Source organism: Lepisma saccharinum, chromosome 9, assembly GCF_977018435.1.
Source record: "Lepisma saccharinum chromosome 9, izLepSacc3.1, whole genome shotgun sequence".
NCBI classification, from domain to species: Eukaryota; Metazoa; Arthropoda; class Insecta; order Zygentoma; family Lepismatidae; genus Lepisma; species Lepisma saccharinum.
This window is the reverse complement of record NC_139237.1, coordinates 76,897,941-76,912,680: the sequence shown is the minus strand read 5'-3', so window position 1 is coordinate 76,912,680 and position 14,740 is coordinate 76,897,941. Positions and strand designations below refer to the sequence as shown.

The window sequence follows — 14,740 nt, the reverse complement described above, 5'->3', positions numbered from 1 at the left end:
TATCATTAGTATATAGCTTAAAAATTTAACGTACAGTGACATGTACATTATCGTGCCAATCCAGGAGAAAACGAACAAAAAATATTCTTATACATTTTCAAAACAAATTTTACATTGTGTACTTTTCTCAGAAATAATGAACTAGTCTTACGAAAGCATGCAAGAACATTCCTTCAAAATACGAACACAACTTCGACAATTAAAATAATACACTGGTGACCAAATGAGCATTTCAATCATTAGTATATTCAGATTTTCCCGAAATGCGTACAAATTTCACTGACCTAACGCCCGCCTACGACTCAAGTCAGGCCACATTTTACCGGTATCCTGCAACACGTCAAATATCTCAACCGCATGCTTTTCGCAAGTGGAATTCCTTGAAAAGTGACATTCGCTTACCTAATGCCTTCATGTAGTCGTCAAAGTTCTCGCTCTTCTGCAATTTGTACTTCTTTCCAATTGGAATATCTGACTCCATGCTGAAATTGTAATTTCCCAAACGGACTAAACAAACTGCGTTTCACACTTGCCACTCACTGCCAGAACAACTGCAGCATGTGGAGGTTCGATTTTTCTGTTGCCTATTTAAACGATCGATGTCGATGTGCTTTCGCAACTTTCCACCAGATGTCAGGAGACTACAGAACGTGCATGTAAGAAAGCCGTGTGCAGAGGCAAACCTGAAACAGGTGGCGCCGAATCATAATGCAGCTGCGGCGAGGATTACTCATTGGATTGGTAACGTGACGGATTACGTCATCGTGTGCAAAACATGAATGGAAGATTTGTATTTTTTTAAAAAAAAATGGAATTTCGGCTCACCATTAACAGGGATAAAAATAACAATAAAGCAACGCATAAGAATTCTGCAGAAAGAATGCCACTGCCAATCATAATAATTTTGAATCTGACGAAATACATGAGTAAGTTAACTCATAAATCAATCGCCAAGAAACATGCATCGTTTCTGTTTTTTATCCTCTAAACTGGGCTTCAAGAATTTCTATAGTACCATGAAACGAGCACGTTAGCAATCAGTTGTAGGCCTACATCAATTTAAAACCAATAATAACAATATAAATCTATCTTTATAATATTTGGTACTATTGTTGATAACAATGTTCTGCACCAAAATGGGGCGGGGATGATATTCTGAAAACTATTTGTATCGAGGACGTACATTTTGATATTAAATGTAAAAACGCTCGCCGAATGCAGTAATGAGTAACAATAAAACCTTACTAGATAACAATATCATTGAAAACAAAACAAACTTTTGACGTCATTGTTAGAATTGTTCCAAATATGAAATTTAACAATGTCTTTCGATATTTGTCTGCCGTCAATAATCACATTATCAAGACTATTTGAATTTCGTAAGATATAAAACTCAATTGTCAATATTGATTTGCATATATTCGACGTACAACAATGAAAATAACTGATTCATTTAATTATGTTATTTTACGTCGCTTTCCTTATACTCTCAAAAAAACACCCATGTTCAGGCCTTTATTACTTTGCGCCTCAGGTTCTAGTAGTTGAACATTTTTGTAGTAAAGTGACCTTGTCCCCGCCAAGTTACGTCTGTGATTTTTCACCAGGCCCAATTTAGGGTAATTTTGCTTTAAACTTACACCCTTACGAACCTATGGAAAAATTCTGGAAAAACCTCGAGTGCAGTAAGTTATTACAACTTTCAAATAAAGTTCAATAGTATATTTTCTCTGCATTAAAAATTATTAACAGATCTAGTAGTTTGTATAATGAATGCGTCGAGAAGACAGAAGTCCTGGGTTCGAATGCCGTCGATACAAGGGAGAAATATGCAGTCTCCACCAGAAATTGAACCCAAGTCTCCGGCGTACTGTGCCATTGTTCTACCTGCAGTTTTCGCTTAATTTTCTGCATATCACCAATGACGTCATCAGCGTTTCAGATCCCGGTACGGTATCCCCGACCTATCCAACTAGAAACAGGGGTCTCGCTTATTGGACACCGTATTGAACACTGTCGTCAAGGACGTATTTAGGAGAGTCCAGGTGGTCCGGAGCTCCCACCCCGAAAGACTTACCAAGTACTAAAATAAAATAATGAAAATATACTTTTTAGCATTTTTTTTAATAATCGAGGGTTGTTTATTGCCGCCGAACATTCTGAAAGGCAAGGATTAGATTGGGATCATACGGTTTTCAATGACAGTAGAGTCGAATTACTTTCGGAACATCTCCAGCGGACTACGCGAGTCTGTCTAGCGAGCCTAGTGGGCGTGTAGAGCCTGAGCAGAGTGCTTAGCGATAGGTTCTGGGTTGAGATGACGGCAGTGGCTCGCTTCGTTCATTGGCTGCTTCGAGAGTTGTGGCTCGTTCCGAAGCTTCAAATGCATAACAGCCAAAGATGTTATGGAAATAATCTCCCTCTACCAAAGATTGATCGATTGATTGAATTGCTTTTATTTTACGTGCCACTTTTGCGAAGATGAGGATGACTGATGATATGATGAAATTGAATAATGGACACTGACAAACATCCATGCCCAGGCCCTGGCGTCGTAGCGCGAAGTGCTAACCACTCTGCCACGGGGGCCGGTGACAGTACCAAATAAGATTTACTACTACTTATAATAACTAACTAACTAACTTTCTAGCCTTCTTGAACCCGAAGGTTCATGGCTGCAGCAACACAGGCCTTCAATCTGTCCCTATCCTGAGCAAGATCAATATACTCTTTTCCATCCCTACCAATTCCCTTTAGGTCCATCTCAACATTATCCCTCCATCTTCGTCTTGGTCTTCCTACTGGTACTACTTATAATAATGTGCATAAAATATTAATCAGGAACTTTACTTTTCGTTAACTCAACATTTTTTTTTATATTGAATAAATATTCAATTCTTTATCAATTTGACATTAATCCCCTTGCCAGGGAAGTTGTATTTATACAAATATTGGAAAGTTTAACCAGGTTAGCTACATAATGCATACATGATGTTACATTTCTATTCTTAAAGTCTTCATACTTAGTCATGTAATAATAAAATATTAATTTACGTATTATTATAATTTTAATATAATTATTTTACTTTATTATTATTATTGATACACTCGGTTAGGATCCCCCGACAATGTCACACTGCGGTTGTAGAAAACGTAGCGCAGGGAATAAATCAAAACGCTGTTGTTCTCTCGTGGGCCAGATTCAAAAACTCACTTGTCGAATAATTACTGTACATAACGCAATGGACTATATTAGTGTGGCGTCACACTGAGTTCAAACAAACCCGTCACGTGTTGCTCCGGCATCCGATCCAGGAACCGCAGCCAATAGGAGCCGTCGATGAGGTAACTTGAGGCTGCTTGATCCCAGCAGATATTACAACAGGGAAGGGCAGTGCCAGCAGTGCTGCTACAACCCAAGTGAAGGAACGCGCGCGAGAGAATGGGGCTACATGGAGAGTGGTAACGTGACTGCATTCTTTGCGTTTCGCCCATTTCTACCTTGTACCTTAGATTCTCGAGACAGCCAGCACCTGGATTAGTCTTTCATGCTCACAAGTGGATAATTGTTTATCGCCAGGTCCGTATTCGATGCAAGTTGCGTATTGTTTGATTTCAATACGGAACTTGGGCCCTATTTAAACTGATTTCGGAAAAAAAGGTTCCTGGACCGTATTTAAATTGATCCTGGAATAAAGGTTCCTGGACCGAATTTAAATTGGTTCGGAAAAAAGGTTCCCGGACCTTATTTAAATTCATGCGGAAAAAAATGTTCCTGGACCATATTTAAATTCATTCAGAAAAAAAAGGTTTCTGGACCGTATTTACATTAATCGGGAAAAAAGGTTCCTGGACCGAATTGAAATTCTTAACAGATAAAAAGGTTCTTCACGGTCCAGAACCCATTTACGCCTGCTGATTATCTCTACTGGACCGGAATTGAATTTATTTAAAATTCCTGGACCTTTAACAACCCTGGTTAGGTTAGGTGCGTAAGGTTTTGATCACTTAGATGCCTCTTTTGTTCAAGCCCCGAAAAAACTGCATATTTATGATAAGAGAACTAAATCTAACGGACCTAACAACGAAGGCATTCCGCGGTGACATCAGTAGACAACGGCGTTCAATACGGTGGGCGATAAGTGAGACACGTAAAAACAGCAGAAGTGTAAAATCAGGCGAAACCAGATCTGGCTCGAAAGTTGATATTTGGTGGAGCAATGGCACGATAAGCCAGAGATTGTGGGTAGACACTCGACAGTGGCGTGCCCATGATTTTCGTTGATCTTTCTTTTTAGTAGTGAGTCCTCATTTTGCCACCTTTTCCTGCCTTTCATGTTCCTTCTTTTAGGAAAGGTGGTCCAAAAGGAGGGGGGTCATGACCAGTGATGTGCGTCTACGCGTAAACAACGATAGTCTACATTCTACACGTAGACTATTTTATACACGTAGATGACGTAATCTATGTAAACAACAATGCGAAAGGTGATAACTTAGCAAAGGGCGTCGTGAAATTAAAATAAAATTATACTGCTTATCAGTTGCTGATGTGTGAGGAGAACTTTTCATACTCTTTCTTCCAAATTCGAACAATTTCTCACCTAGGAAGAAACCTAATATAGGAAATATTGTAGTGTTTTGTGGGGAAAAGACCACTCTTGCCTCACGACTGCCATCTGTTGTTGTTTTCTGCATACTATTTATCTTCTTCCATAGTTGATAATAGAAGAGAAGAGAAATTTTGTTGTAAATAGGATTCTTTTAATTTCGTTAGGAACTAATATAGTTGAAAATGTCACTTTCCTTTCATTAAACTCTTGAAAATGGACTTTAGATTGTCTACGTAGTTTCTGTAAACTACAACCCAATGTAATCTACGCGTAGATTACGTGTAGACAACGCATGTAGACGTAAACTTATAGTCTACGGCACATCACTGGTCATGACCCACACCAACCCCCCCCCCCCCCCCCCCGGACACGGCACTGTGGGTATAGCATCAAGGAAAACAAGAGTTTCATTCTTAAAAGAGGAAACGAATTTCCGGGGTTCAAGCAAGATCTAGGAAAAATGTAGCTGCTATTAATGCCAGTGTGAACATGGCGGGAGGAAGTTTTGTATCCTGACAATTAAGGCCTGGGACTACCCTAGAGGCTATATTTGCTTGTCACCATTGACGAAACATGGGAACATTTATGCGTGTGACGGTACTTCCCTCTTCTGTTCAGTTTTACACAGGCTGGCATCTAGCGATGCGAGTGCGGAACTACCTGCCGTTCAAGGAAGATAACTTCAGTCGTTGTTTGTTAGATGTCGCTACAGTCGTTCACAGCACTTGGTGTGTTTAGACTGCGGGGAACACGTGATGTTTTAAATACCTTAGTGAGCAACCAGAACGCTTGCTCCAAGCTCTCGTAATTGGCTCGCAGTAGCTTATCCAAGAATTTCCTTTGCGGAGAGATAGATATTCCTCTAGTAAACGAAAATGTAATTTTCAATATCTTCCATAATTCTGCGTTATTTTTGCATGAAAACGAGAAGGTGGCGTAATTAATTTCCCCACTCGACAAGTAATTTTCATTGCATATTCTCGTTCCTCATTTGAAATACGTATTTTCTTAATGAAAATTACATGATGCTCAACATGCGGCATATCTATTAATTTTTTTAAAAAAATATTCCCGGAATGTTGAAATTCCTTGACAAATGAAAGTACCTATAAAATTTAAAATAAATAAAAGACTGTTTGTAAAAACTGTGAGGCTAATTTCAAGAAATTTCAACACTTATAGTGCAGAAAATACCAAGAATTATCCATTTTTAAATATGATCCTTTGGAATTCTTCACTGCTCTTTTTGACACTAGGTATAGTGCAGGTGCATCCCAGTATCAGACTAGCTCAAGGAAATTGTGTTCAACCAAGTAGGCAAGAATAGCAGCGTTCAAGTTCAGAATATTCAACAAATGTCTTGACTGCTACTTTCAACGTTCATTGAATGGTTAGCACGTACACGTGATCATGCACCACATTGTACACCGCTTCAGAACATAGTGCAAAGAGTGCGGCCACCAAATACGCTACGTGACATCTTGCACTTTGTAACCAAGCAGAGGCGTCTCCTGAACGAATGCGTCAATTGTGGGGAAAAAGGACAGCTTGCTCTGCGACGACATTAATGAGCATTTCTACATTCTAATTTCTTCATATAGGAGAAGTATTTATTTTACACGAGAGCGCTCAACTAAGCTTATATTACATTTCTTGGATCGTAAGTGAAAGAAAGTACTAATTCTTTTCCCATAATTGACGCATACGTCACTTCAGATCCAAGAAATGTAATATAATCTTAGTTGAGCGCTCTCGTATAAAATAAATAATACTTCTCCTATATGAAGAAATTGGAATGTAGAAATGCTCATTAATGTCGTCGCAGAACAAGCTGTCCTTTTTCCCACAATTGACGCATGCGTAGCATGCACCGCATGCGTTCAGGAGACGCCTTTGTAACCAAAGCAGAGAGCGTCAAAAAGTGCAGTGAACTTGACGGGGCTTATAATCGTTGGTTGTCACCAATCGGGTACTCAATAAATAACACATAACCGCGAAAGAAGGGGCAGCTTTATGCAGAGTTAGCACAAACTCGTCGCCAAAGGTCGAGAAGAGGACATGCACTTTGAAGTTCCATCGTTAGGACTCCCGCATTATCATGTTATCAGCACGGGTCGCTTAGGAAATGATCCATCACGGAACTGTCACAAGAAAATTGAATTCTGGAATTGCAATGAAACAGATCTTTGAGGTAGATTTGCTCACCGCGCTTCGAGAAATAAAATGCACGTATTTATAAGAGCAAACCTTATTCCCCTTTTTCCAGCAGTTATTATAAATGAGTTTGTATCCTCTTTCGGTAAGAGTGATATATTCTCGAAATATACAGCTTAAGTTGACAAACTTTGGGAGACAAGAGTAAAAATTATTCCTCTTAAGATTCTACGGAACAGTAAAATATATTGCACGTAAACATCACAATGCAATGAATACTACACACTTACTTTTGGCTCATCGCGACGATGAGGATGAGTGATGAAATTGATGAAGGGACACTCACAAACATCCATTTTCTACTCGATACTTTGGTAGTGCTGGCTTCCGTGGCAGAGTGGTTATCACAGCTCACTAGGACGCCAGAGGTCCCGGGTTCGAATCCCGGCCTGGGAATGGGTGGTTGTGAGTGTCCCTTCATCAATTTCATTGCATCAAAACTCATCCTCATCTTCGCGATCAGCCAAAAGCGGCAGAAAAGCGAAGTAAAATAAACAAAATCAGTCAATCAATCAATACTTTGATAGTGCATATTTTAACCATTTGGCGGTCATATTGAGCATATTTTCGCTTCTACAAGATATAAAGAACTTTTCCTTACACTTAGCAAATTTCCGAAGTGGATTAAATTTGCTCATTTTGTCTTAGTCAAATGGAAAGAAGCTTTTCCAAGTACAGGGTTTTGTTGGCTGACAATAGACATGGGCGTCCGGAAGGGGGGGGGGCAAGGGGGGGGGGCCGTGGCTCCTCCCTGGAAAATGAAAGTCATCCAAAAATTTTGTATCTCACACATATATTTGCATTCTAGCCACAATAATATGTGTTAATTATTGCATGAACACCATGAATTCAAAATTAAGCAATTTTTTTTTTTAGGGAACAACACTATTTTTGGGGGAAAATGTGCCTTGTTTGCCCCCCTGGAAGAAATACCTTCCTTGCCCCCTCCCTGGAAAAAATCCTGCGGACGTCCATGACAATAGATGTGTTATTTACATTTGAAAATTTGCACAACCAAGAACAAGTATGTACAAATAACCCAGCAGATAACATTCATATTCGGGAAAGAAAGAAAAGGTCCTACGCACTTCTCTTTTTTTTCTTACCCAAATCTTATATGTTCGATTCCCGATGGAGGCACATAGCGGTTCGGATCCAAATTTAAACTAGGTCCAGTCCCGATTAGCCTTACTGTGCATAAAGTGGACTTAAAACACCAAATCAATCCAATCAAATCTTATATGACATGGGCCAAATACGATTGATTAATTTAAAAATTTAGTCTTGTTAGGGCATATTTTTCATATTTTAGGGAATATATTGTCACTTTGGATCATAGGTGCACATCTTTTATTTTCTATGTCAGTAACATTTTGGCCGTAATTATTGAGATCTATATTTGTGAAGCGAAGCACTGTGTTCATCCAGTCGCCATAATTAAGTCTGCAGTATTAGGCTAAGCATCATGTGAGATTCCTTTCTTGAAGTAAGGATGCAAAATATCTTACGGAAGTTTCAAGCCGACATTCTGTCCTCAATTAAGGACAAAACTGAGCACCGCGTGAGACTGGCCTAAGCGAACTCATCATTAAATTATTTCCGAAACTGGTGTTTGAGTAGATTCCGATTGGTGCAAAGGCATCAATGAATCAATATATCGTGCCACGGCTTTAAAAAAAAATGTCGCACTAAAAAAAGAAAAAAAAAAGATCATTAATCCTGTATTTTTCCATGTGGAAAATTACTTCCTGCATTAGCCGTATTCCTATATGCTTACGTGAGAAGGTTAGGTAGGTGAGAAATGTTGTTGTTAGCGTTTTTGTTTTTGAGCCGTGCTGGATTGAACGGCGCTGACTGTGCCACTTTTAAGTGTTAAAAGTGAAACTCGTGAATTGCTCTCCCAACATACAATATCCTTCGGTTGCCCACGTGGGGTGATTAGGGGAACGTCTAATAGTAACAAAGAACCTTCAGTGAGCATAGTGTGAGACAGGTAATATATAGGGTGATTCAAAAGTCTGGCACCATAGGAAAAACTCCGTTATTAGTGGAGATAGCGAAAAATGTAAAGAGTGGAAAGTTGTTGGAAATATGGGATTTCCAATCTAACGTGATTGAATTTTCAACGTAGACTGCACAGTTCAGGCTGTACACTGTATGAGTCGTAGAGAGCGCCAAAAAATTGCAACCACAAGGGGCATACACCAGTGGGGGGAATTTGCCCCCTCACTCCCTTCACATACCACCCTGAAAACAACTGTGCATCACTTATTGCATTTTCTTTTCTTGTTTCTTACCATTAACAGGCTTGTCTGTATACAAATTATATTAATTTTAGGGTGCATTTTAATGAATCCTGAGTGTAAATGTTGACCTTTTGTGAAGACAGCCAAATGTTATCCTCTCTTCCATGTAGTACACCCATCGGCGAAAGAAACAGTACACGAGTTGTCCACCACCATTTTCTATCGGTCTGTATTACACAATGTGATGACAATGAATTGAAATAATGACGTCCATAAGCAGAGAACAATGCCTGCTTCGAACCAACATAGTTTCATTCCTTAAAAAAACACAGGACGTAGCATAAAAATGTAATGAAAATAGTGGCGCACAATTGACTGTGACACGTCCTTTCTCATTGCACTAATATTTATTGTTATTAATTACCTTTTCCTCTTGTACAAATGTTTATTGATCTTAAATCTTAATTTCTGTAATTTACCTATCACTGATAATGTCAGGATAGTGACTAACCTGTATATACTTATCTTGTTAAGAGCTGTTGCCATGGCAATTACGATTGTGTTTTGTCTTGACTCGGTTCGGGCTCGGTTTTTGAATAGAGTGATCAAGTTGAATTATAAGATTAATTTCTTTGAGTGAAATGGATTATATGTTAGGCATATAAGTATTTAGTTTGCAAAGAAGTAAAATAGACTTTCTTTTTCTTAGTGCAAACTTAACTTTGGTTTTTATTTGACGAACTAGCAAAGAGATATTACCCCATACCCTGAGAGGCATCACGTGTATGCTTTCGAGTCTTTCATGTGAACTTATTATTTGCTATTTTAGTTAAATCATGTTCTTTTGACTAAAAGAACGTGTTAACTGTACACCCGGAACTTAATAGTTGCAGACTAGCGACGCTATGACGTCTGGACTCTAGTGGGAATTGTTTGCGTCCTATCTTCTCATCAATTGCATCTGATCACGTTCCATTCTCATCTTCGCGATTAGCCAAAAGTGGCAGAAAACCGAAGTAAAACAAAAGAAATCAATGATAAATATTGAGTTTAAGTTGTTTTTTTAGTTGATTTGACGATAGTCTAATCGGGACTGGACCTACAGCTTAAAGTGGAATTCGAACCATTATGTGCCTCCACCTTGTATCGAACCTGTGGCATTACAAGGCGACGACGATACCACTACGCCATCGGGCAGGCTCTATAAATATTGAGTTGAGCATAGACACTCAAATGTCAACCTCCCTTCCATGTAATACTCCTTGGACTGCATTTTGCACACTAGCGAGTTCTGGCGTCTGGTATGATTTGGTTTATTTTACTTCGCTTTTCTGCCATGCTTGGCTAATCGCGAAGATGAGGATGAGTAATGATATGATAAAGATACGATGCAATTGATGAAGGGACACTCACAAAGAACATCCATCCCCAGGCCGGGATTCGAACCCGGGACCCCTGTCGCCGTAGCGCTCTGTGCTAACCACTCTGGCGCCAGGAAACTCACAGCCAGTGTACTTCTCTGTGGCGCTCGTGCTGCATTGGCCCTTCGTGATTTTGATAGCCTTTTTATCGATCCCGTCTTATCATCATTCATCCTCATCTTCGCGATTAGCCAAATCTGGCAGAAAAGCGAAGTAAAATAAAGCAAATTAATCAAATATTCAGTTGGCAACACTTAGACATTGATTAAGGTTAGTCCTGCTAAGTAGCAGGTCATTGAATACAGTATTTACATAAACTGCATGAAGTTTAATTAAGAGCAAGATTTAGCTCCAAAAGATCCAAGTTGGTAACACTGCCCAGTGTGCCCTATACACTTTCCCCTACATTGTGCGAACGCCCTGTCTGATTCTCAGCGCATCCTGTTAATCCAATCTCTGCCGGGAGATTGTTTTTTGTTAACGCTTTCATTCCTTAATCAGGGTTAAATTGGATCCTCCGGCCAATAACAGCTGAACAACAGAAACCGACGCTGCATCCCACGGCGTCGATTTAATGAACTCAAAAGATCGCATAAAAGACACTTGGCCCCCATCGTCTGCGGTTTCTTCCCAGACTCTTTATGTCGTTAGGAGTGGTCACATGAGGCGAGCAAGGAAACAGCTGAAATGCAGACGCCACACAGAAAGAAAATAACAGATTTCCTGTGCATGCCCATTTTGACACTGCCAAGGAAGATACACCACTTGTTTTTGTCTCTTTCATTCAGGGACATTGTTAGGGAATTTGGTCTGGGCGGGTTGATGGGTTAAAGGGTGTATGATGTTTTTCAGGTGGGGTACGAAATAGTTTGACTGCAGATATCTCCCTAACGGTGCAATATACGAAAAAAACGGCAAGAATAATTTTTGTTCCTTTTTCAATTCTGAACAAAAAATGTATTTATACCAAATTGTCAAAAAACAACTTTTGAGGAGTTATGATCGATTTTCTTAGTTAGTGCGTGAAGCGGCAGTCGTCTTGGATGTATGGTGTTATACAAAGCCATATGCCACAATTGCATGCAAAACACCTGGTAGTGCACGATTGTGTACCACAATAGCAGCCTATCACCGGTAATAATTTCTTTCCTTCAATCAAAAATCCACGGGATTCCAAATGCCCCTGGACTATTATGGGCAACTAGATCATCTTACTCTAGTCTTTATCTCTTTCTTTCTTCCTTTCTGTCTCTCTCTCTCTCACGTTCGTTCTCTGTATCTTGTTTTCTCGCTTTATCCTAAATTTTCTTCCTCTCTTTATCTCTTTCTTATTCTCGTTTTGTGTCTTGGCCTTCATTTGGTTGTTGTACCGCTCGAACACGTTCCCGTGTAGCGGCCAGAAGAACACAGCTTGCCGGCGAAATCGGATGCGCGTAACCCGCTCAACTCAAGCGCATAATCTATTTTAATTAAAATGTTTCACAGTTTAAATAATCACGTACCGGAACTTTTGTCACATATTTTTTCATATCTTTTGCGAAAGTTCACTTAAAAATCGCCTCACACTTCTGCATGAGTTTCTTCTCGCATAAGAATTGTACATAAAATTTCTTTGTTCTAAGATGTACTTAGGTTCTGGCATTATAATAACACTTATTGATTTATCACTTATCGCCTTAGCTATCTACACAGAAGTGAATATAGATCCTTCCCTAACACGATACATACGCCCGTATGAGAGCAAATACGAACATTCACGGTAGGCAGACAGACGGGTGCCACATTCCGTACTATTGTCGATAACATGTTGGTCATAGTTAGCTGGCTCTATTGCAGTGTTCCGCAGTGTGCTTATCGAACAGATTTCTGAAGAAACGACGACGGCAACATGGCATAGCTCAAGGCAGAGAGAGAAGCGAGGGCCGATAACTGCTTGTGGCCTCTCTCATTGGGCGAGGAGAAAACGCACGTAAATTAATCACAAAAGATAAGAGAGGGAACAGAATGCAACTGGTGGATTGGTCGAGCTTTTAGGATTACCGCGACGTTGAGAATCGAAAGATGAACGAAGACGTTCGTGGCCTCTGTTTAAGATACCATTACAGCTTTAAGTCCACGTATTATAATGCTCTGATAGGCTAATCGGGACTGGACCTACAATTTAACCACTGTGTTATGTGCTTCCACCGGAAAACGAACCCAGAACCCCTTCATTGTAAGACAAGATATTTACCATAAGGGAGTCCCGACACTATTCCGCCTTTCAGCTGGATTGAGTACGTAACAATTAGCAAAGGCGTGGAATGATCAAGCAAAATAATGTACAAATTTGCTCTAAAGTTTAGGATTATAAGTCCAAGCGTAGGCCGCAATCTTAGCAAACAATACTATGGAAACATGTTTTCCATTTCTACTGTATTTTTACATGCCGATATTCAGTTTCAAATTATTTCAAGGGCCTTCCAGATGGCGTAGTGGTAACGTCGTCGCCTTGTGCTCAAGGGGCTCGATACCCGGTGGAAGCACTTAGTGGTTCGGATCCCACTTTTAAACTGGCCAGTCCGAACTGAATAAGGGAAAAATGCGTCCGGGAAAAATGCGCTCTCGCAATAAAAGTGGGAAAAATGCGCCCTGCCAAGTGTAACTACATTAGGAAGTGGGAAAAATGCGCCCAGCACACATGACCTTCACCAACTAATCCATTTCTAACGACCGCCATGTTAGGTAGATTTCAGTTGTATATTGGCATTTATCTTATTCGTAAGAACTTCGATTGAACTATTTATACTTAATTGTTTTCATAATTCATGTATATATTTACGTTTTATGTTATATTATTCGCGTATTTAATAACTTTTTTATGTGCAAGGGCAAATATGATTTATTTGATACAATCAGTTTAGTTATTTCTATATAGTTTAACATTGTAATATTATAGCAAAGTATTTCTCCCTCGTTTTCAATAAAATATCGTTTTCCTATTGGCTGTTTATTTTAGGAGTGGGGGGAACCACGCTTCGTGTTCTTGGCGATGTAAAAATTTCCACGTTGGCATTTTTAATTGTTGCCAACCTGAACTTCAGCTTACTATCGCTAATTAACATTGATGTGTTATATAAATTATCAGTTTTTCTTGTGTTATTTTATGTTATGAGTTTGTATTGTAAGGTAGAACAATCTGTTATGCTGCTCCTCGCGCTTGAGGTAGCAGTTGAGGTCTTGCTATTAACTGTGAAGGCGGTGCGTGGACTCTCGTGGTAAATAAATTGCTTATCATTGCCTGCGAGCGTGCATGATCCAACAAATTATAACTTTTAACTTGTGCGAATCAGTATGTACGGGCGCGATTTGTGATTAAAGATTTTGGACATTTTAATTATAAAGTATTTTGAATTGTATTTACTATCACGTGTCGCAATTCGGTGGTTTCCTTCCTGGAGGAAGGGTGGACCGTCTTAATCCTGGGTGAGAACTGGTGCTCCCAACTGACCAGCCGGGGCAAGTTGCGGTGTGTTACCAATTCGGATCTCCATACCCTGGAGTTACGAGTGGTGGCACGTTGCACATTGAAGGGTTGGAATTCCCGGTTATCTAACTCTGTTCATTTGTTTGCTTCAATCGCACACCTGGTAAGCTTTCCAATGAATCAATAGTCATTACCAACCCATCTCTGGCATAGGTAGATGAAGGAGACGAGCAGAGAATCCTCGTTTTTTGTAGCTCTTTCCTCTTTCCTGACAGTCCCAAGTCTGTGTTAAATGTGAGGGTAAGCTGGATAAAGGTTGTTATAATCAACATATTATCATATTGGTGAAGGTCGTGTGTGCTGGGCGCATTTTTCCCACTTTTCATTGTGGTTACTCTTGGGAGGGCGCATTTTTCCCACTTTCATTGCGAGAGCGCACTTTTCCCGGGCGCATTTTTCCCGACACCGTCCGAACTAGCCTGTATGTGTTTAAAAGTAAACTCAATTTCAACTTAATAAACGTCAATAACAGTAACAAAAATAGTAGAATATGGGGATATGGCCCTGCCTAAAAGTAGCGCCTGCAAACTGCATCCCAATGTCGAGAACTTAACACCACGTCCTAAGTACCAAGCCTGATAAAATGCATGAAAATGAACCGTATGCTGTATTAAAACCAAAGAACGCCGCCTCAAGGATTTTCTTGGGCGATAAATCAATGTAAGTTTTCAGCTAAGCTGAGGGTGATAGGCAGAGCACTTTTCCTCCTTCGTCCCAAATTTA

At 39.8% G+C, this 14,740-nt stretch overlaps 2 protein-coding genes across 3 annotated transcripts in view; one reads left to right on the top strand and one right to left on the bottom strand.

Moving 5' to 3' along the window:
- LOC145992163 (neo-calmodulin-like) overlaps positions 1–14,740 on the top strand; it is a 101,010-nt gene that overhangs the window by 8,229 nt on the left and 78,041 nt on the right. The gene's annotated exons all lie outside the window — the stretch shown is intronic.
- The window catches only part of LOC145992164 (fatty acid-binding protein-like), a 66,336-nt gene that overhangs the window by 32,602 nt on the left and 18,994 nt on the right, over positions 1–14,740 (bottom strand). Inside the window, exon 1 of one of the 2 annotated variants that reach the window (XM_083128450.1) lies at positions 403–614. The exons of the other annotated variant lie outside the window; for it this stretch is intronic. Coding sequence (XP_082984576.1) covers positions 403–481 — 79 coding nt within the window. The 5' untranslated portion in view covers positions 482–614. Of the gene's footprint in view, positions 1–402; positions 615–14,740 lie in introns of those variants that run through there. 2 annotated transcript variants of the gene reach the window in all.